The sequence below is a fragment of the Solea senegalensis genome, linkage group LG5, assembly GCF_019176455.1.
Source record: "Solea senegalensis isolate Sse05_10M linkage group LG5, IFAPA_SoseM_1, whole genome shotgun sequence".
Taxonomy (NCBI): Eukaryota; Metazoa; Chordata; class Actinopteri; order Pleuronectiformes; family Soleidae; genus Solea; species Solea senegalensis.
In genome coordinates, this window is record NC_058025.1 from 1,307,219 (window position 1) to 1,331,106 (window position 23,888).

General features: G+C 39.8%; 1 protein-coding gene and 4 non-coding genes across 7 annotated transcripts; all 5 read left to right on the top strand.

Moving 5' to 3' along the window:
• The first annotated feature begins 206 nt into the window (after positions 1–206).
• On the top strand, positions 207–19,183 carry slc39a14 (solute carrier family 39 member 14). 3 transcript variants are annotated; one of them, XM_044026664.1, is made up of 10 exons: positions 207–420; positions 5,422–5,539; positions 6,411–6,733; positions 7,338–7,515; positions 10,977–11,146; positions 12,841–12,963; positions 13,830–14,000; positions 14,861–15,095; positions 15,350–15,534; positions 16,588–19,183. In XM_044026664.1, exons 3-10 carry the CDS (start codon positions 6,440–6,442, stop codon positions 16,738–16,740), a joined length of 1,509 nt encoding a protein of 502 aa, XP_043882599.1. In that variant the 5' UTR covers positions 207–420; positions 5,422–5,539; positions 6,411–6,439; the 3' UTR covers positions 16,741–19,183. The 3 variants fall into 3 exon arrangements, with proteins under 3 accessions (XP_043882599.1, XP_043882598.1, XP_043882600.1); XM_044026663.1 differs by lacking the exon at positions 10,977–11,146 and adding an exon at positions 12,099–12,268; XM_044026665.1 differs by lacking the exons at positions 207–420; positions 5,422–5,539; positions 6,411–6,733; positions 7,338–7,515 and adding an exon at positions 12,099–12,268 and having other exon boundaries at positions 8,243–11,146.
• A 3,076-nt stretch (positions 19,184–22,259) lies between these two features.
• On the top strand, positions 22,260–22,378 carry LOC122770223. The gene has a single exon (XR_006360512.1). It is a non-coding gene; the product is annotated as a 5S ribosomal RNA (ribosomal RNA).
• Positions 22,379–22,862: 484 nt separating this feature from the next.
• Positions 22,863–22,981, top strand: LOC122770224. Its single transcript, XR_006360513.1, has one exon. It is a non-coding gene; the product is annotated as a 5S ribosomal RNA (ribosomal RNA).
• A 325-nt stretch (positions 22,982–23,306) lies between these two features.
• LOC122770229 lies at positions 23,307–23,425 on the top strand. The gene has a single exon (XR_006360518.1). It is a non-coding gene; the product is annotated as a 5S ribosomal RNA (ribosomal RNA).
• A 325-nt stretch (positions 23,426–23,750) lies between these two features.
• LOC122770230 lies at positions 23,751–23,869 on the top strand. Its single transcript, XR_006360519.1, has one exon. It is a non-coding gene; the product is annotated as a 5S ribosomal RNA (ribosomal RNA).
• The last annotated feature ends 19 nt before the right edge of the window (positions 23,870–23,888 follow it).

The following is a 23,888-nucleotide window of genomic DNA, read 5'->3' on the forward strand; positions in this document are numbered from 1 at the left end:
TCAATTTGAGTTAAATTTCAAGCACATTCGTTCACTCAAATGTTAACTCAAATCACAGTGATTTTAAACACTGTAGTCACGTGTGATCCACCGTATTATTGACAATTTGCGTATAAACGCAGTACCGTCGGTTGACCACATGGGGGAGGCACAGTCGTCTTAGAAACCCGGGTCAACGACTACGTCACCACTACCCGACCTGACTCTCCATGCTGCCGCCGTCGTCAATGAGTTGAGTCGTCTCGTCTGAATGAGGTGACGGCCGTGGGCTAAGGTAACACCCTCTACCGTCTGTCTGTGAATGACTGAGAAGACCGGATACTTCTGTCCGTTGCCCCCATCTCACATTTTCGCTGTTTGAGAGGCTGAGGGACTGCTTTGGTTGACAGGAGCCGACACCAGCTCCAGCATCATCACCGGGTAAGCTAATCCTCACAGCTAATGTGGAATCCGCGAGCGTATAAATGCACTGTCAAGCCCCAAAACAGACTCATACTTGAAAATGAACCGTGCACATAATCATTTACCCATCGTAGAACGTCTACTGCCTTTTAGCTCCGTCTTAAATGGGACTGTTTCTTACTACAGAAGCTACCATGAAGCAGCTAGGTCTGAATGTAGTGAGTAGTTCACTTAATTTTTATTTGTTCATTGTGTGGTTTTAAACATGGACGTTCAGACATCACGTAGAAAAAGTGAGGACAATCTCTGAGTGTGACCTGCCCCCCGGTGCCGGTGGTGGAAAGTAACAAAGAACATCTCATTCTCTGTGAGGTACAGGCGTTCACATTCAGAGGTATGTCAAGAGAGTTTGGGGGCCCTCATTAAACTTAACCCCGCCACCTCAAAATTGATAGCTATAGATGTATAGCTATGTGTAAAGTAAATATTAAATGCATGAAACAAGTCATCAAACAAATCACACACTTTTGGATGACAAACGTTTTAGTGACTAAGCAACATTTATCAAGTTTCTGAGAACAAAAATGTGTAATGTAGATTACCTTTTAATTATTACTGACCAATTACAACTGAATAGTGTTGCAAATCTAACTTCAACAAATCTAACAATCTCAAGTGTTTGACAAGTACATTTTTTAATGACATGTTTCTTATAATTAATATTTAGCTTAAGTGTTTTTCTATAACATATAAAGGTGTAGTTTTGGACAGACACAAAATGTAGATTGGAGAGACATACCATTTGTATTGATCAATAAAAGATAAGACAGTTTGCCCTGATTTTGAAAGATTTGGCATTGACCACCAAAAAAAGGAAACTGCTGAAAATGTGTCATTTAAAGCTGTTTATCTGTATATATATCTATATATAGATATATATACACATGTATATATGGCAAATGCAGTGGTAGCTTGGCTGGATCAGACAGCAAGAATGACCGAAATACAGAGATTTGACTAGAGAGATGTTTTGAGAAAAAAAAGGTTAGCAACATTTGACAAAGCCACTCAGTAGGGTTGATTATCAAAGCTTTGATTTCTCATGATAAAGGTGACAATATTGAATTTAATCATTTGTTCAAGTCTGGGATGACAAAACTCAAAATAATGTACTTTTTATTATGTTCCCATTTTACTTACACACTTGCACATTAGTATTTGCAATCAAATAATTTTAGTAAGAACAATATCAGGACCTCCTTTACCTGTAATGGTAATGGACATCCATTGGCTGTAATGTGTGTTTGAAGCCTTTGCAATTATTAAAAAAAGTGTCAAAGTTTTAGTTTGTAATTGTATTTAGTTATGGTGCTTATTTTAGTACATATGCTCTGTGGCATTCTATTTCTAGATTTCTGACTTCTCTGTGTAAAAGTGTGGGCTTGAGCCAAACCAAGTCATGTATAAAACCCTTTAATTTTCTAGTGAACGGTCCTTTGTCATAAACTCAGGATGAGTGGAGTCCATTTGACAATGTGTTTAGTGAACCAACATTATGCCCACAGCCATCACTCTCTCATCTAATGACAGTCTAGTCTGATGATATCACCCTGAGGGCTGAGAGAAACAATAATTAGTGGCCTTGGGTAAAGGTTGACAAGTCAATGAACAGCTTAAACTGCCCTTTGCATCAGTGGTATATAAAGTGACAGAGAGTAAGACAGTAGACTGGGTAAATATCAGAGAACCATCCAGAGTCTGCTCATAGGACAAAACTGCTTTGAATTAGGAAGGATCAAGTTAGGAACAGTTGCTGTTTGTGTGTCTTCCCCGTCAGAAAAAGGTACAGTGCTACATTTGCTTTAGAATAACAGATGGACCATATTTTACCAACTGTCTGATGTAATAACAATGTGTGTACGACATGCTGCTGCAAAATTGCTGTCATAAATCATGTATTACTGTTTAGTCTTAGGGCGTGCTGACTGTACCACTCATCAGTAATTATCCTATGAATCTTGAACAATCCCAAATTTAAATCCCAAATGCAACCAGGCAGACAACTTTTAAATGTGTTACTGCCATTGCGTGATTTTTGGTAAATTTATTTAAAGCTGAAATTGACACCCTTTTGGCTTAAACTTAAAATTGTGATGAAAATCAAACCCATCCTTGTTTTTATTAGCCCCTATTAAGTTTTCCATTGGGTTATTCTCTTAGTCACCAGGATGGAATTTGTGTGTGGCTTATGTGATCTACGATGCAGGAACTGCAGCATTCCAAAAACAATGACGACAATAACATTTACTTTTCTTTTTTTTTTTATGCAGATGTGCTTATTGTGAAACAACACTGGTTCTGATCAAAAGATCAATGTTAGTCTCTTGCTAGTTGCTATAGCTGTGTCTTAATATTAGTGACTGAACACAAATTGCTAGGTGCTGGAAAGTTGCCTTTCAAAATTTGTGAGGGTTTGAATTTGTCTCACTTTGGTTATATCAATCCTGGCAAACACATGAGCAATTCATCATGTATTGCACTGCATTCACATTTTGTTTGTTTGTTTCCAGTGTGGTGCTCACAAACTGTTGGTGGGTAAATGTTCAGGTTTCAGTTATTTCTGCTCTGTCAGTCGCTAAGTAAGTTGATGATGACAAAGGAAGCATTTCCACTGAGTTGTGTTTACACTTGGGTGTAGGAAGGAGCCTTGGTATGATAACAGTTACCCACTCTCATTGCTCAGATTGCCCAGTTATTTGGTTATTGCATTCATTGAAATTCTGCTTGTGACCTTGTTTGTTTTGCTTGTTATTTGTTTGGCCAGATTTAGTGACACAATAACTGGTGACTTTTTAAGGACAGGCAAAGATGTGAACAAATGAGTAGAGGAAAATTGGCATGACGCCTGTAGGATCAGAATTAGACGAGCAAACTGTTACTAAACATTTTCCTGTTCTGCTCTTCCCTCTTTCTCCTCTGCTGCCAGCTCTCTTGTAAACCTCTCATTTAACGTCAGAGTGGAGGCCTTGTTTTGAAGGACGAATGTCCCTGCTGCAGACTGCCAGTCTCTTCTCCCTGCCCTTTATCTCCTCGGCTATGGCTTCAAATAGTCCTTGTACTCTAAATGCACACATGCACGTCACAATAACAGACTGTGTGTGTGTGTGTGTGTGTGTGTGTGTGTGTGTGTGTGTTTGACATTATTTTAACCTGACATGCTGACATATAAAAGCAGATTCTGCATTGCTTTAATTGGACTGTAGCCACACAGATATTGGGGCAATGGTCTGCCAGTGAAGAGGGGTTTTACCCGGACATTATTGTTAAGTGTTTTGCTTCTATTTAAACCAGTATACTGCAGCGCAAAAGTTGGACTTACTAAGCAGCATGAGTGCATGTATATATTTAGTATCCATACCAAGTTATTATCACAGCCATAGAGTATGACTACAGGCTGCAAGCAACTACTATTCATTTACTTGTGACAATAGAGTCTGATAGTTAACTGATTTTTTTGTGTGACAAACAATCAATTTCATGCCATATAATTGATACCATAAAACTACAAATATAGTTTAATCAAATAAATCCCAAATACCTTCACTTACGTACTTTATTTAGATGTTTTTAGATAATGTGTCCTTGTGGTGGTAGTCAGCCACAAGATTATATATACAATGTATTTGCATTAATGTGTTTTTGTCTTTACAAACCTGTTAGACTAGAGGATTTAAATGTTTGAATTTATTTGATGTGAAATCAGTCTTTTACTCTGTGGAACACTGACGTGTCACTTAACGAGTACATGTTGATTTAGTGATGACAGAAAAGATGCAGATAAATTGCATTACTTCATAGTCTTTGCCTTGGTCATTTAATTAAAATTGTTAAAATTTAATATAATCAGTGAAGTCGTTTATTGCTGTTGTTCAAAAGGCAATTTACCATTCAGCTGTATCTATATGTTGACCTTTAACACAACCTAGTATTTCCTCACACGCCTTGTGTCTCCTCAGTCTCTTATGAAAAATAAATGTGGAAGTGGACAGGGTGATATCATTTTACCTCGGACAGCTTTTCAGTATGGAGAGATAAGGGGATGGATTATTGTTGCACGTTTGGGCACCCAAACGTTACAATAACGTTTGGGTTACAAGAGTGGGTACAATAGCTGTACTACTAAAACACTAAAAACAAGTTGGGGTTACATGTTTTGTGAGATGATGGAGATTTATGTTGTTTCAATCTTTAAAAAAATTTAATATCTTTTCATGAAAGTGGTAATTTTGATATAGCTTTTGATTAGTTTTTGTGTATTTCTATTACAAATGTAATGTTTCAAAATGCTGTTAAACTTTTTTTGTGTAATTTCTATCAGTTTTTGTTTTCCCTTGCTTGAAAATGGGGTTTCATTTGAGCAAATTGAGGTGGAAGCGGGACAAAGAATACAACTAATTGGGTAGAGTAAAACCTTTCAAAGAGGGCAGCCTTTCATTTGTCTCCTGAGCTTAGAGGCAGCAGGAGAAATTAATGAAAGACAAAAAAAAAAGTTGGTGTTTGAACACAAATTAAAAATAATACACACTTAAAATGATGACTACTTTACACAGCTGCACTCATACTGACATATCAGCAATATGTATGCAGAGAGGAGAGTTCTGTATCTTGTAAATTTTAGCTCTCCTAGCTTGCTTATGTTTGTTTGTTTGTGGTGACTGTAACCTGATCATTTCAGCTACCAGTATGTGGCCTCCCTACTACAACAGCTGAATGTGATGTTTCCAAGTCCACTGCCAGCAAACTTAACGGACTTATCTTTTTATAGCTGCTAGAGGAAATGCTCATTTCAGAAAAGGAATGATGTAGGTGTAGGGCCTGGGGTGGACCTTGTTAAAATTTGAAAAAGGAAAATCAATGGGAAGGGAAATTCTCTCTTTTGTTCCATTCTTCCTTGTGTCTTTCTTATTTACCATTGAGTTGTAACCTTAGTTTTTTCCTGTCTCTTTCTCTCCTCCACAGTCCACTGAACCCCTTAGGAGTCCTCTACTGTCTTCAGGCATTTCACCTTCACCGATTACTGTTCCCTCATCCAACTCCAACTCTGCTCCCAGATAACCTTTGCGCATCTCTGGGCAAGGTGAGTGCCTCAGGGCAGACACACTAGTGCTTCACAGATCACCTGTCATTAGACACTCAGTAGGAAAGGGTTTTGCAGAGGGTGTGTGTGTGTTTACTAACCTCAGGATGGCATGTTGAGCAACTGGGTGCACTAAAATGAATTGTTGCCCTGTGTGTTGAAGTAGGGGAGCGACACATTACAAAGTATCCTGTATGTGGTGTGCACATGTTTTGTTTTGTCTGGTGGATGTAAGTGTAATTGGCAGTGTGATTATCTCACTGGTTTTCTGTCCTTGTGGTACTGAAGGCCTAGGTCTTACTTCTGTGATCCACAGAGTGCTTTATGAGAGTTTATGTTTTCTTGTACTTTTAGAGCAATGGGTTATATGTGCAAGGGTACCAATGGGTACCAATATAGCCTCAAGTAAGAGTCCCTGGTTACCATCTTCTTCAATGACTATTTTGACTAAAACAAGTGTGTGCCACTAACTGAACTGGAAAGGAAGCATGTGCATTTGACATGCACTAGTGATGCACGGGACGACCCACACACAGGGGCCCACAGTTCGTGCTTGTTTGGGTAGACTTAAAAGAAAATAGAGTGGGTCTGGGTGGGTCAGTCATAAGACAGCAACAATGGCACAACTATAGATAAACTATGAACTATGTGATTATTGTTTTCCACTTTCTTTATTCTTTAATATGTTTTAGATGGTGTGTTCTCTGAGCACTGTTAGAGAACAGTTTCTTGATGAGATTAAAATAAGGTTACAAAGTCTCCCTTTTCACTGGATTCTTAATCCTCTTGATCTTAGCTTGTCTTGCCTCCTTCTCATGCATTTGACATGGTTAATGATGACAATTGCTCATGCCTTTTCTACTCTCTACAGATCAACATTCTCTAGCCAAAAACGAGGCCATGCTTATGTGGTTCACTAATGGTTGCGTCACAACCACCATGTTCAGTCTGGTCGTGACTGTGCTGCTCTGCCCCTTGGGCTTATTGACAGTTCAGGGGGAGAGCCAGACTCAGTCTCCTGCTCAGGTGCTCCAGGACCTGCTGGCCAGATATGGTGAAAATAACACCATCACGGTGCCCCAGCTACGCTCTCTGTTGGCACTCCTAAGCCAGGAACAGGGAGAAGGCAATAGTGACAGCAGCAATGTGGCTGAGACGACTACCAGCGCTCCCCCTAAATCCAACAGCTCCAAGGTGAGATCAAGGACATTTTCTTATCTTGAGTTAGTACCAACTCAGAATAAGTTGAGGTACATTTTTTTATGCGCATGGAACAACCTAATTTCCCTAAAACAGTTTTATGTCTTACTAGATCTGTTTGAAGTTCTCTGAAGCAGAATGATAAATCCAGCTTAGTCTTTTCCAGAAGAAGCAGGAGCCACTGGTTCCAGATAGCTGAAATATTTTGCATAGTTTCCAGTCTTAAGCCCGCAGGCAAATGTGTTACTATCTAGCCAAATTTGAAATAATGAATGATAATTATTAGTCTCATTATTAGTAAGTTGAGTAAATATTCCCATAGTATGAGTTTGTACTGAGTTGTCTCACCAACACGGTGTATTCATCACACAATGTAAATATGGAGAAAAGTATAGTTTGTTACAGTAGAGTATATTTGGTGGCTTTTACTAATAAAATTACTAACTAGTAATCTGTTTTCTCAAGAGCTTCAGATTATTTTTTATGATATCAGCAAATTATTTAATCTATTAATTGCTTGATCATTTATATTGTGTGTAATACTGGTTAAAAGGAAGTCTTTGGTCTAACTGACTGATGGGTATATTTTCATTTACAGTGTTTGCCTCCAGACACGTTGGCTATTTACAGCATTAGCGAGCAGTCGCGGCTGGATGAGCATGGTTTGCAGGAGCTTTGCCCCACCATGCTGCAGCAGTTGGATGCTGGTACCTGCAAGATGCAGAAGGAGGAGATATTGAGCAGTGACACTGCCCCCAGGCCTTCGGGTGGTGAAGGTGAGGACTGGACATTTTAAATTGATGCTGAATCTAATTTTGTATTAGATTGTCTGTGTTTAATTTCATTTTAACCCTTTAACACCAAAGCGTCAAAATGTTAATCTGGATTTTTTTTGCTTATTTTAACCATAAAAGAGCGAAAAATGATCCTGTGACTAAGTGTCTTTGCCCCTTTTTCCAGATTAGCTTTCAATATCTGGCAGTTATTTACAATATACTGCATGTTAAAATAGTCAGTCAGTCATCATCTAACCGCTTTATCCTCCACCAGAGGGTCGCGGGGGGTGCTGTGCCAATCTCAGCTACATCGGGCGATAGGCGGGGTACACCCTGGACAGTTTGCCAGTCCATCGCAGGGCCACACACAACTAGAGACAAACAACCATTCACTCTCACACTCACTCCTACGGTCAATTTAGAGTGTCCAATTTACCTAATCCCCACATTGCATGTTTTTGGACTGTGGGAGGAAGCAGGAGTACCCGGAGAGAACCCACGCACACACGGGGAGAACATGCAAACTCCATGCAGAAAGGCCCTTGTTCCAACCGGGGCTCGAACCCGGGTCTTCTCGCTGCAAGGCGAGAGTGCTAACCACTACATCACCGTGTGGCCCTGTTAAAATAGTGTATTAACAATTTAAGTTAGTTGTACATGAACGCCATATTCAATTTGAAATTTATATGAATATAAAAATAATATAAAATAACATCTCAATGTCCGCAAAAAAGTTGAAAATATGTACTGGCATTATTCCAACTCTTTCCTCCCTGGTGAAAAAGACGTTGATTCGGTTTCCTGCCATAGCACGGGTGAACTTCCCGCAATAACCACACAATGGCCTTGACTCACAACTTCTCAGCTTTCAGAAACCATTGCAATGTTTCCTAATTACAGTAATATAAATTGCGCTTGCGTAAATGTGGCATCTGCGATACACTCGGTGTTAAAGGGTTAAAGCCCTGAGTTTATTGTTCTGTAGATACATGTATGCACAGCACATTGTATGTTGTATGAAAGTTGACACTTTGCAGGTTATCATCGTGCAGGTTATCCAATTGGCCCTAAAATGAATGAAAAAGAATAGAGACAGGGGTGCAAGCCTGCTGCATGCTATTCCTTCGTCTAATAATTTCCGACAGGCTGTATGTACACTGAAAGATGTAATGCTGCCCAACACAGTTCAAAGTTCTTAATCACAGTGAAAAAAAACCTTTGCATTTGGTTTACAGTCTTTAAAGGGATAGTTTGGATTTTTGGACATGACATTGTATGGCATATACACCAGTAGTAGAGTGGATGCAACACTGTCAAATCATCTAACAAGTCGGTTTGAAGATCTCTGTTTACACCCCTAAAAGCTTATCAAAGATCAATGACATGTCTGTTTGTTTCTGTTCTTAATTCTGTGTAGTTTAAGGATTGTAAGAGAGTCCTTGTGTGTATGTGATGTTATTTGGTTGATTGTCCTGTGTTATTAGATTGTTTTACTTTGCATATCCATGTATTTATATCAATCCTGTCAGTTTTTCCATGTTTTGTGGTTACAAAGGAGTCTTTTGAAAACAAGATGGTGCATCTCAAGGGGTTTGTCATCTTTTAAATTTTCAAATACATGAGGAGTGTATTTGAGTTTCTTTAAAATGACTTTGAGCTTATTTTGAATTATGTGTGAGTGAAATTGGCTTTAAGTGTGTGCCTGCAATAAAAAGCTAGTTAGTTAGTAGTTAGATAGACTTGGAAAAAGCAAGTTACTTTAAGTGATTTTATAACCTGAAAGTTTCAGCGACATGGAAACTAAAGGTGAAGATGTAAGTAAAGACTGTAGCCACCAAACTCCATCTTGGTTTTAAATGTATGACATTATTTTGCTGTGGTCTTGCTAAGCTAGCTCACACAGTTTTTCTCTTTTAAACACAGTTTATCTTATCCTCAGCAGTTACAAGCAGAGATGGTTTTCTGGGTCAGAGTTTTGGCTCTGTCTTTCCCTCTCCACTGACAAATGTGTTTTCCCTTATCATTCACTCATATGCCCCCATCTTACCTCACACTTACCTCTGTAGGCAGTTTATTTTGGCTGGAGAGTTGTTTTTTTTCTTTGGAGGCTGTGGAGAACTGCCAGCATCAGGGAAGCAGATGCCATGGGAATTCACTCTTGTGCACATTTGCTGACTTTTAAATTCATTTCTTGTCTCATTGTCTGAATTTAACTCTTGGCTTTGGTTGTTTTTCAGTGTTGTCTACTACCTGTGCACTGGACCACTTAGCTCTTTTAAGATTGTCTAGTTGCCATAAATGTACTTTTGTGCTAACCCAACTGAAGTGAAGCACTAAAGATAAGTAACACTCAAATGATACTTAACTTTTTGAGTGCTTCGCTTCGTTTTTCTTGGGATGCTATATTCAAGTCAATACTGTATTTATTCTGGTGTGTCCCAGGGTTCAATCATATTTGAATACTTTCAAGTGTTTAAATATTAGATACGTATTATAATAATTGTTGCAATAGTTATTTGCTAAGTCCTAATATTGTCACAACTTGAAGCATGGTGCTTGCTCACTTTGTGTGCCTTTGCTTACGCTATTAAGTTGTAGCCATACCTGCTTTACCACAAACCCTCTTTTTTTCCTTTCTCGGCATACATATGTCATCTTACACTACACAGAATATGTAATTTTTCCTCTGCAGCTAAATTTCACTTCACAGTTTTACAGTCTCAGAGAGGAAAGACACAAAAGCATGTATCTATTTACCACCAGCCTTTTTTTCCCCACAGAAGTTGTTCTAAGTCTTTGTTCCATTTGCATTTTTACACGAGGGATTCTCTAAGGTTGGGAAGATGAACAATGTCACTGTCAATTGGTGATGACTGTCCTGCATCACAATGTGGGGTGTGTCATTGTCAACATTTGTTGCATAACACAACACTTTATTTGTTTCAAAGTAAAAGTACTTCCTCTTACCTAAATTAATTCACTTATAGCAAGGCTTTTATTGTGAAATATTTGCAGGGCCATCAGATGCATTGCTTCATACTGAAAAGTCCTGGCATTTAATTGAGGACCTAAAATGTTGAATTTTTGAAGCCAAACCCATAATCAAAACACCAGCTACACAGGAGATACAATTCCTGTGTGGACAGCGGATGTGCGCAAGTCCATCACAAAGTGTCACAATACAAACATCATGACGCCAATCAAGTGGACATTGCCCAGACCCCACTGTTCTCACATTGTTCTGCGTTTAGAGGGAGGTAAAAACTATTTAATGTTTCACAAGAGTGACATGTAGATTTTTACCAATGTTATGTTTAAATTAAAAGAAAAATGTTTGATGATGCAGTGCTCAAGATGCATTTACAGCTGCTATTCCACATGTTATCCATGGCAGTGTTTTTTAATGCTACACCTTTCATGTACCTTTTCCATTCAACCCTCCCTGCACTCCCAACATCCAGTGTGGGGTTTTTCTTTCCTGGCTGTGACAGTGGTCAATACCTTCTCCCTAACTGGAATCTTCAGTGTGCCTCTGATGAAGTCACGCTATATGAAACACACCCTCACCTTTTTCATCGCTCTTGCCATCGGCACGCTGTACTCCACTGCTGTCCTACAACTCCTGCCAGAGGTTTGCCATACATCTTTTAGCTTCCCAAAAACTGATGCTCTTTAAAAACACAAACACTACATTTGAAGCCCTCTTCAAATTCGTTGTTCATTGTCATGTCAGTCTGCTGTTTGCAAAACTCATGCACCTTTGGCCAAGTACTACTTTGCCTGTCCTTTGCTCATATCTCTTTCCTTCCTGCCTTTGTTTTTTGTCCTCTGTGGATTTCGCACGTCTTTTTGATTTTGCTCTAACCTCAAAGTGTTTCTGATCATCTGGCTGTGTTCATATATGTGTGCGTGTGCTCTGTATGTCTGTGTCTCTGTCTGCACCTTTACTGCATCAAAAGACCTGGCCCTTCTCTCACACTGTGGCAGCAAAACTGTGTCATGGTTGTTTCTCTCACTGCTTTTGGCCTTAAGATTAATACATTAGTGTTGTGGGGAAAACTGCCCTGGAGAAATGGAGCAGGGCACTGATAAAATGTCCTTCAGATTGAAATGTGACCCGACCCCTCATTTGCAGCACTCCTGCTACTGCTGGGCTATTTAAAGTTCATTTGTCTCCTTTTTTGTCTTTACTGGAAGCTGGTGTTTACCCTGAGGCTAGGACAGATGCACTTCCTTTTTCTGATTGTGTGTGTGTGATTGATTGAGAGTTTGGCAAACTGTAATTTCATTGCAATTTCACCTTTTTTAACAAAAGAAATGCATGGGGTTTGAACATTGCTTTAAAACACACAGCCTATTATCATTTTGTGGTGACACCTTTGTCTCTGGAGATCCTCACAGGTATCTTTGACATCTTTCTCAGGTTGATTCAGTTCTCATTTTCTTTTCAGGGAAATAACAAGCTGCTGTTGTCTCTTTGGTCCTTACCCTCATAATTAACCTGATAAAATCACTTCAGAAATAACTGGCTATTGTTTTCTCTCCTTCCCCCTTCTTTTTCATGCTTACTTTCTGTTGATCAGTGTGGGGTTATGGGATCCTGTGTGTGACACTGATCTCTCTGTGTTCGCTGGTGGGGGCAAGTGTGGTGCCCTTCATGAAGAAAACCTTTTACAAGCGACTGCTGCTCTACTTCATAGCCCTGGCCATTGGCACACTCTACTCCAACGCCCTGTTTCAGCTCATCCCAGAGGTAGTGTCTGTGCTGCTGCTGTGACTCCCTTTGATATAGCTCCCTCACTGTACCTTGCTATGCAAATTCTACAAACAGCATTGGACTTCAGTTTTAGATATTGGAAACAGAATATTCATCTATTTTAGAAAATAGTTTCTTAAGACTAGACTAGAGGCCCACTTTTAACTCTCTAATTTATCTAGGAATGAGTCTGTTTTATTTTGTTGTCTAGACAGTGAGCACACTCTTCATTGCAAAATGTTGAACAAAACTGTTGTTTAATCCACTGCGTCAGTTCTTCTGAGATGAATATTAAGAAAAAGAAATATATCCCTCATTGAGGTGAAGTGAATTTAATTTGGAGGGGAGACGATTACAGGCATGAACCTTTTAAAAGTTAGAAAAGTCAACTGACTATAAAGCATCGATCCACTTAGATTTAAAAACTAGCAGTTTTCCAACCACATAATCGTGATCATTACCTCTGACAGACGTTCCGAACAACTCATTTAAAAAATATGCCAGGCAGTAATATTGTAAGCTGCTATTAATGTTACAAGCTAACACTGTCTCCTTTCCTGCATGTTTAGGCCTTTGGTTTTGACCCCATGGTGGATTTCTATGTGTCCAAGTCTGCAGTGGTGTTTGCAGGCTTTTACCTCTTCTTCTTCACTGAAAAGGTGCTCAAAGTGCTTCTCAAACAGAAAAATGGGGTGAGTACAGAGCAATCTTTTATCATTCTAAAACCCTAAAAGATGCCATCATCATCAGCTGCCAGCGGTGAACGCAACATCTGACAACAAATGAAAAGCTTTGCTGCTTATCCGTTAGGCAGTGTGCTTCCTGTTTACGCTGCCACAGCTATGCCAATTATGCACAAGTGTTTATATCTGCTATAGAGCTTCAATACTCATGTAGATGAAGATCTTTTTGCCATTTGCCAGTCTTATTGTGGACGTTGAAGTGTGTGAATGAGGAATTAATATTAAATGAACCTCTTTGTGTTTTTCTCTGCCAGTCAAAAAAGGAAGCCCTTTAAAGACTTACTGTATACTCACTGTTTGTAATTTTACAGAACTGATTACTTACATGTACTAATAAATACATGTATTAATAATATTTCAACTTGCAAGTTTCCTTGATTAAAAAGAACCAGCTTTGGGGTTAATGTTGCTTTGCAACCATTCACAAAAAACAGCTTGTTGCTCATGTATGTGGGCGATTGTGGAGGAGCTGCTCCACCCTGTGGTTACTCTACTTAGGGACATATCATCCAGCCAAACCCTAAGAACAGTCTGCTTATCCAATTAGAGATGCCCTTTGGCCCACATTGGCACTTACATTACTGGTGTCTACCTCTACATTTCACTACAAAAAAGACACTAACATCCTAATGTCTGTCAGCATTGATTTGTTTTTTCAAAGTTTGTGAGGGGTTACAATTTTGTAGTTTAGCTTTTTTACATCCTAATTTAAGGTAGAAGGTTTAATGTATAATGTAGGAAATTTCCACCATTAATGGATCAATTATCAGCTGTTATTTAATGGCCACTGTATTTGTTTCCTTATTGTTTGTCAGAGCCACGGCCACAGTCATTACCCAGGTGTAGATCATTATTCGACACCTGATATGGATTTGGAGGAGGGCGAGAAGGAGAAGCTGCAGCAGAATGGAGCGAGCAGTCTGACTCAAGGAAAGGTGGATGCAGGGGAGGGCGAACTCATGCTCAGTCCTGCGCAGATACCACAGGTAGGATTTTAGGATGTTGCAAGAGGATGGTAGAGAGAAAGACTTTAGCATTGTCAAGAAAACAGTCAAAGCTCAGTTGAAAGAATATTTCAACTTATGCGGTGGTATAGCACTGGTTCATACTGAAAACCAGTATTTATTTTTTCAATCAAATGAATTTTTTGTGTACTGCAATATGAAAATTAATATGTATAAAAAGAATACATGTGCACATACAGTGCATACCCACACACTCAGCTGTGCCTCTCAAATTCAACTGCGAAACTGTTGAATTTTTTTTTTCTGGTTATGACAGCAGTACAAAAAGGCTCTCACTCTCTCTGTCTCATGTGTGCACACATGCTAATACACACAAACCGTCACGACATGTATTTGAGTAAAGGGCAGAGACTCCAGATCTGGTCATACATGACCACAGGAGATGCATCCTGTATGCATGTTGTTGCGAGGTGTGAACCATTGTACTTAAGCCTGTTCACACATGATCATGGTCACATGAATTCTATGGAATGGTTTATCTTTAGTCAACTAAGTTTGTTTTAAATGTGCTATGTAAATAAAGTTGACATTGACATTGACAATACCACATGATCACTGAGAACAAATGATAACAAGTCTGAATGGGGTCAGAGTAAAAACAGTGAGTGACATAATCAGAGTTTTGAAGGTGCTCAAGCTGTGGATCTAACATTCATCTTTTAAAAGGATGTATTTTTTTAACTGCTATATAAAACTTTAATTACAAAAATCAAAATGTAAATCAACACAATACTGTGTTTGTAACAAAGTTATCTGCTAAATTTGTAAACACCTCCTCTTGATGATGTCATATTTTGCTGCTCTGTCCACTCATCTTATAGGACTCCCAGAGTCCAGAGAATGGGGGACGGCCTGGTGCCAGTGGTGGGGGCTGCTATTGGCTGAAGGGAACTAACTATTCAGACATCGGCACGCTGGCCTGGATGATCACACTAAGTGATGGTTTGCACAACTTTATCGATGGCTTGGCTATCGGCGCCTCCTTCACTGCCTCTGTCTTCCAGGGTGTCAGCACCTCTGTGGCCATCCTGTGTGAGGAGTTCCCACATGAGCTGGGTGAGTTGGGACACCTTTTTTTCTCCAATGGACAAGAAGATTTTTCTACCTTAAATATTTCAACACAAGTAAACCTGTAACTATTTATATTTGTGAATTTAGTTTATATAATTTGCTCTCTGGGTGTACTTGTATTTGTTTTCTCTGACTAAAAACCTTGCCAATTCAGAAATCCACCATTGGACATACCCCAGAGAAAACTCATTAACACATTGTCTTTTCTTTTTGTCTCCTATCTCTTGTTCTGTCACCAGGAGACTTTGTGATCCTGCTGAACGCTGGCATGAGCATACAGCAGGCGTTGTTCTTTAACTTCCTGTCGGCCTGTTGCTGTTATCTGGGCATGGGCTTTGGCATCCTGGCTGGCAACAGCTTTTCCCCCAACTGGATCTTTGCTCTGGCAGGAGGAATGTTCCTCTACATCGCTCTAGCAGATATGGTCAGTGACTGGTAAAAGGGAAGATCTGTGTTCAATTTTAAATTATATATTAGATTTAGTACTCCCAAAAAAAAGATATAATCAGCGAAAACATTGCAGGGTACACAAGGAAAGATGGATTTAGATTGAACCATTTAACTAAAGGCTCACTTAAATCTATATCATGGGGGTGGAGTGGCTCAGTGGTTAAGACCAGTACCCTGTGTGCGAAAGACATCATGGTCGCAATGGTCGCAAGTTCGACTCCACCCCTGGCTGATTGTACTCAATTGCATTGTAAGTCGCTTTGGATAAAAGCGTCTGCTAAATGACATGTAATGTAATGTAATATCCAAGTAAGTCCTCTGCATCTTAAAAATATGGCTGCCATTTTATCTCCCCAAATTGACAGTCTTTTCCACCTGGAAAAATTAGCTTTTGTCACTTTGTAAACCACTGACTCTCCTGCACATAGAGAAAAACGTTTACATCACAGCACACAAGATGAAGTTAATTCACTACTACCTCCTTCAGTATGTTCAAAATGTGTTATTTTGTGACAGCAACCCATGAGCTAAAAACACAGATTTTATCGATGCAAATCATCCTCACACACCTTCCCAAACCATAGTCCAAACATCAGTTTCCGGTCAGAAAAGACTATGGTCTAACGAAGAGGTAAAGTGGCAAACATATTCTTAATATATAATAGATTTGGCCTGGTGTAGATTTTACAAGGTGATCTTTGTGATAAAAAAAAAAAACCTGACAGCCATTCTGTCTTCAAAACCTTTAGTCATCCTCTATTTTTCTGGTAAAGGTCTTTAAAAATGTTTTTGCCCACTTAGTAACATGGGGTTTGTGTTGTTAATATACATAGATAATGATAGTTGTATGTATTTTTTTAGTCCTGAGAAGACTCTTCTACAATTTTTGAGGCTATGTAACACTCCACGGGAAAAGTACATTACCTTGACACTTTAAATTCACAGAGTTCTGCTTATGTATGGCACAAAGGAGCTGAAACATTTTAAAGAGTTTCTTATCTCTGTTTTATGCTTTTATGCTTTTCAGTTCCCAGAGATGAATGAGGTGAGTCGTGAGGAAGAGGACGCAGGCGGCAGCAGCTTCCTCCTCACCTTTGCTATCCAAAATGCCGGCCTGTTGACGGGCTTCTCTATCATGCTCCTCCTCACCATGTATTCTGGACAGATACAGCTGGGCTAGCAAGCGCCACACTAATCCGGACTGACACCAGCTCTGATCAGTGGCAAATGAAAGTGCTGGGTCAGCTGGTTTGTGCTGTTTGAAACTGGCCATCCAAGTGGAGGGTTCTGAACGTTTCTTCCTCTGTATCGTCCTTGCTTTTTTTTTGCTTTTTTTTAAGATTTCAGGAACCCTGGAATTAGGAAAGTTTGGCTGTGTGTCAGGTACGCACAGTGGTTCATATTTGAGAAGCTGTTCTTGTGCAGTTCACACATGCAGTATATTCCAGAGAGAGGGGGCAGACAGCCTTCTTTCTTCCATGTCTTTCCTTAACATGTTAAAGATGTGCTGAACATGAACTGATGTGCAATAGTCAGCCAGCTGCCCAAACTGCTCTTTATTTCCCAGACCACTGAATAGCCATTTTGGCCCTTGCTCTTATTCCCTCTCTATTCTGACTCTTCCCTCAGTGGAAGTCATTGAGCCTCAGCTGAGGATAGTGGAGATTCATGAGATGCTGAGTATTGATATCACTAATCTTCTTTGCTCACACCGTTCCCTCAGCAGATGGGAAAAGCACAATCAGGTAACTGTATATCAGCTGTATTATTGGCATTTTTCTCTCTTAGTTCTTCTGATCAAGACTTCAAATCACCCACCCCGCTTCTTGCATTCCACACCAAAAACAAATTATTATGGACCTGAACTGGAATTTAAATGAAGACATCATCATCAAACTGACTTCCAAATGGACTTTGTTGTTTGTGTGACGTTTGTGTGACGTGTATATTTTTTTACATGTGAAAAATGACATTTGAAGACCAAATATGGACAGACCATTGAATCTAGAATGATGAAGGGCTACATGGTGACAGTTTTATTCTCCTGTCTGTGGACTTGTCCATGACTTTGACCGACAGTTAACGATTCCTATTGAAGCCTGGGTCATTTCTGTAAAGTTCAAAGTTTGGTTTTTAGTGGCTTTTTTCAGACCACATATAATACCCAGCATCCATAGCAGCATTTCTCCATATTATACCATTTGTGCCCTTCAATAATATAGCATTAGTAATGATAGTTGTAGCTTTTTTTTTTATTCCTTATATTCTTCATCTATAGTCTTTGCACATCTCATAGACTACTGTTTTTCCCCCCAAAACATATATATTCTTTTACAGTCTAGTTGAATCAAAATACTGCAAGTTAAATCATATACTGTAAGTACACACACTTCACCTACTGAACTGGTCTGTGATTATATTTATATTAAGTATCTGTCATTATAGTAACAGAAACATTGCATACTTTTTTTTTTATTTACTGTAATATTTACACATATGGCCAAAAGTATGTTGACACATTCTTTCTCTTGATGCTTTTAGTCTTGGGGCTGCTTTTCAGGATTTGTTTTCTGTTTTTGTTTCTTATAGCTTGTCATTATATTGAAGTAACAGAAGCAGGCATCTAAATCTCAAATCTTAAAATAAAAACAGAACAGTGATCTTTAAAAGGTTCACTGTGTAAGAATCTGTGAATAATCTAATATTTCCTGTCCTTTTTTGCTTGCTGGTTATCAGTTATGATGGTGATGCTGAACCTGACCTGAGAACAATGTTTGTGTCCACATGTTTTTGGCCATGTAACTTAATCTTGAAGAAATCGAGTGTGGAACATTTCGTACTCTGTAAATTCTGATTCTGTAGGGGAACTGTTGTTGGTGTTTGTCCTCTTCTTACCATGTGACAGGTTTTATTTTCACAAACTTAAAATATTACAGTTGTTAAAAAGCCATTTAAACATGGCAGCATATTGGCTGTACTACTGTGTACACTATAAAACAGTGTAACTTCTGATAGATTTTTCACTGTACGATATTCAAAATTCTGCCCGTTTGCAGAAGCTACACAGTAGATGCAGTGTTCCTCTAGATTAGATAAACTGTAGAACATTTATTAGAAATAGAAACTGGAAGAAGTTATTGGCTGTTTCAATGTACAGACCTAATAAAAAGAGATTATTTCGTAGCATTATTTCTGGAAAAGGCAAGCCGTTAAAACTAGTAACGTGGGTACAGTCTATCTGCTGTTTTATAAGTATGTTTTATGGGAGAATATTTATTATCGTTTGAGCCATAAAAATATTTTTTTTATGTTTACACCCAAGCTAAAGAAGTCTTGTTATCTTAACTGGCAAAAATGCTGTCTTTTTGTGTTGTCATTTATCTGTGTTTTTAGTATTTGAAAAACTGAAGGCAGAACTGGTATACACAGACATAATCTCTGTCATGTGATGAGCTTCTAAACCTTATAGTGTTCATACAAACGGCAGACTTGCTAAAGTGAAATGTATATTTTATTCTTTCAAAATTGTAATGCATCATTTAAAAATATTTATTCACATGAATCCTCTTAAGCCTTCTCTGTGTCATGGGACTCCTTTTTATAAACATAATTTTCCAAGAAAATCTTGTGTCCACTGCATCATTGAATAATCAATATGTGATTAGATATTTCATTTAGGAAACGGTTAATGTGTTGATAGATAGATAGATAGAACTTTATTGTAATTGTACAACATACAACGAAATTAAGGTGCAGCTGTCTATCCCCCAAAGTGTATTAAGGGGGATAGATAGATGCAAATATTCTGCTCCTTCTGTTGTCAACATTCTTGTTTGTACTGGGGTTTAATATTTTATGTTGGGGTATAAAATATAACTAATATAAGCGGCACCACAGTCCTATAGTAAGAAACTTAGAAAGAAAGAAATGTTTCTGACTGAGGCCCATTATCGGATTATTATGCCTCCAAAGAGTGTCACATGTTCCTCCATGTCTTTCAAGAAGATCTTCATTGTTGAACCACATGTAGGAACTTCACACTGATCACAAGAACCTCCATTAGTAACATCGACTTTATTCCGAGTCTCAGTTGTAGCAACAGTGGAACATTTACTCATGAATGTGAAGAAGAGACAGAACCGCAGCAGCAAATATGAGTCTCAACTGTGTGTAAAGCTCCGGCACCACCTAATCTAAAACATTGTTTCTAAATCCTGATCCTCAGGGACTCCTGTCCTGCATGTTTCCATCACACACCTGATTCAAATGAGTGGGTTGTTGTTGCAGAGCTTGATGATGAACTGACTATTTGAATCGGTATGTTTGAGCAGGGAAACATTGAAAACATGCAGGACAGGAGTCCCCGAAGATTAGGATTAAGAAACAGTGATGTAAAGGGTACCTGGTGGCTTTTAACTGACCCCCTGTCACATCAACAACTCCATAGACTGTTGTGCCGACATTAAATCTGAATGTAAGAGTAAGGGCAGGAGGAGGAGGCTGTGTGTATGACACAAGCAGAGAACCTGTAGATTATAAACCCTATTATATGAGGTGTTTAAATAGTGCGTCATGCCAACACACCCACGGATGAGTGCACCAACACAACACAACACAACTCTGGCACTGGGTGTGAAAATGACAGCTGTGTCAAGTGGAAAAAATAGCACTGACACAGATGGAATCATATTAACCTGGGCCTTTTTTGGGAAATTCTGTCACTAGGAAAATTACTTGAATGGGGTCAAAATATTTGTTTTTTCTGTCTTGTTGACCAAAAAGTACTTACTCTGAAAAGTGATCTGATAACTGATGATACAATGTTGAAGCTCACAGACATGAGAAGCAGCAGAACGAGCGCCCTGTGGTGGTTGCAAAAGCTTACAGCAGCACCTGGTATTCCCAGGTCAACCATCCAAGTACTAATCAGGACTGGCGGTACCTGACAGCCTCTCGTCCGTATAGAATAGGCAAATCAGGTAGCCCCCTCCATCTTTTGAAAACCAATGAGACCGCACCCTCCATCTTTTAATTTCGGATCGATCCCGCCCCCGTGTCGCTCCCGCCTCCCATCGCCGCTCTCCCGCTATCCCCTGGCTTTCTCACCGCTTTCAACAGGTAAGTCTGAACTTTTTAATTAAATGCGATATTTCTGTCAACTATTACAGACTCTATGTGTTATTTAATGTAACATTTGACCAGGAAGTACACTTTTTAAACGGTTTTGGCACTTTTAAACGGTACTACTGTCCGTACTACTGTACTACTGTTACTCACAGAAAGCAGTGTCATTCACTAAGCTAGAAATTACTTCATGTCTTTCATTGTTTCAAAGTATGGAGGACGAAACATGACTTATGTATAAATAAAAACAGGGATAAATAAATAAATGCATAGTACCTCAGCACTGATGCCAACTCCTCTGTAAGGAGTAGGTGGGTGTCCTAGAAGTCGCTAAATGTTGCCATTGCCTAATTTGCATAATTGGCCATGCACCGTGACAGGTACAGATATCAGTACCGACACATATCAGACATAACACATACATATATATGTGTATATGTATGTATACATACATATATATGTACAGTATACACACACACACACACACATATATGCTGCAGATGTAACAGGGCCAGTTACTACAGTGTATTTGTAAGGTACTGCAATTTATTAAATACCTGATATTTATTTTATTTTGCCTTTTCATTTTATAATTACACAAAATGTATGTTTTAAGTTTTTAATTTTATACTTTACCCTGACACGAGAGGTTAAGTTGTCATGTGGAACCTTTGTGATTTTCTGTCCCCCATCTGGTATTTAAGGGTGTGTCTGCCCTCACCTCTCCCCTTCTGCTGCTGCATACTGTGGGAGAGGTACGTGATGTGCGCTTGTGTGATTTCTGTATTGTTTAGCATTGTCATTGTCATTATGCATACTGTATATGGAGATTATCATGCTAAATTTGACGGGCTGTACATGTTTATTTTTTAGAGGGCACATTTCCTTGTGTTTCATACGCTGATGGGAGTTTTCTTTTACTTGTCTTACTTGTGTCAGAAATAAACAGAGACTAAATCCAAAAGTTATTCATTGTACGGCAAATTCTTCACAACGCAGACCGCAAAACTACACTGGTTACACAGAGGCTACTGTGAGACTGACCGCCTGTGAGTGCTTTGGGAGAGGATCCCAAATTTATTATGTTATTATATTTAATTTATGCATTTATTTATTTATTTATTTATTTATTTATTTATTTATTTATTTATACATAAATACATAAGTCAGGTTTCGTCCTCCATAGTGGGCATCACAGTGTCACCCATGTCCCCGTAGTAAGATGGCTGCTGGCTTAAGCTCTTGTCTAAAAGGACACTATTGTAAAAGAAGTTGACCGGGAGTCATACCAGGGAGAAAAAGCAGAATTCCCAAGTGCACGTGTCCCATAAACTAGCAGCTGAATGATGATGAGGTGATCAGTGGATGTGTCATTTAGTTTGAAAAGCCCAAACTCAGACTGTTGAAAGCAAATGTACAAAGTGTGACTGAAAATCAGTACTTGTGTACTGTTTCCAATGTGTCCCACGTGTGTACTAAGAATCAAGTGATTGTATAAGGAGATAGCGTTAACGCTGTGAAGAGTTGAGGGTAGCATCCACATGTATATATAGAGTGTTTGCTGGGGAGACCTTCGCTTACGGCCATACCACCCTGAACACGCCCAATCTCGTCTGATCTCGGAAGCTAAGCAGGGTCGGGCCTGGTTAGTACTTGGATGGGAGACCGCCTGGGAATACCAGGTGCTGTAAGCTTTTGCGACCACCAGCGGCCACTGCTGCTTGTCTTGTTTCACAATCCAAATCTTTTGCAGGTCAAATGATTAGACGTGTAACACAGTGGGCAGCACGGGCTCACCCACGTCCCCGTAGTAAGGTGGCTGCTGGCTTAAGCTCTTGTCCAAAAGGTCACTATTGTAAACGTCAGCAAAAGAAGTTGACCGGGAGTCATACCAGGGAGAAAAAGCAGAATTCCCAAGTGCACGTGTCCCATAAACAAGCTGCTGAATGATGATGAGGTGATCAGTGGATGTGTCACTTAGATTGAAAAGCCCAAACTCAGACTGTTGAAAGCAAATGTACAAAGTGTGACTGAAAATCAGTACTTGTGTACTGTTTCCAATGTGTCCCACGTGTGTACTAAGAATCAAGTGATTGTATAAGGAGATAGCGTTAACGCTGTGAAGAGTTGAGGGTAGCATCCACATGTATATATAGAGTGTTTGCTGGGGAGACCTTCGCTTACGGCCATACCACCCTGAACACGCCCGATCTCGTCTGATCTCGGAAGCTAAGCAGGGTCGGGCCTGGTTAGTACTTGGATGGGAGACCGCCTGGGAATACCAGGTGCTGTAAGCTTTTGCGACCACCAGCGGCCACTGCTGCTTGTCTTGTTTCACAATCCAAATCTTTTGCAGGTCAAATGATTAGACGTGTAACACAGTGGGCAGCGCGGTCTCACCCACAGTGGGCAGCGCGGTCTCACCCACAGTGGGCAGCGCGGTCTCACCCACAGTACACAAGTACTGATTTCCAAATGAAAATCAGTACTTGTGTACTGTTTCCAATGTGTCCCACGTGTGTACTAAGAATCAAGTGATTGTATAAGGAGATAGCGTTACGCTGTGAAGAGTTGAGGGTAGCATCCACATGTATATATAGAGTGTTTGCTGGGGAGACCTTCGCTTACGGCCATACCACCCTGAACACGCCCGATCTCGTCTGATCTCGGAAGCTAAGCAGGGTCGGGCCTGGTTAGTACTTGGATGGGAGACCGCCTGGGAATACCAGGTGCTGTAAGCTTTTGCGACCACCAGCGGCCACTGCTGCTTGTCTTGTTTCACAATCCAAATCTTTTGCAGGTCAAATGATTAGACGTGTAACACAGTGGGCAGCGCGGTCTCACCCACAGTGGGCAGCGCGGTCTCACCCACAGTGGGCAGCGCGGTCTCACCCACAGTACACAAGTACTGATTTCCAAATGAAAATCAGTACTTGTGTACTGTTTCCAATGTGTCCCACGTGTGTACTAAGAATCAAGTGATTGTATAAGGAGATAGCGTTACGCTGTGAAGAGTTGAGGGTAGCATCCACATGTATATATAGAGTGTTTGCTGGGGAGACCTTCGCTTACGGCCATACCACCCTGAACACGCCCGATCTCGTCTGATCTCGGAAGCTAAGCAGGGTCGGGCCTGGTTAGTACTTGGATGGGAGACCGCCTGGGAATACCAGGTGCTGTAAGCTTTTGCGACCACCAGCGGCC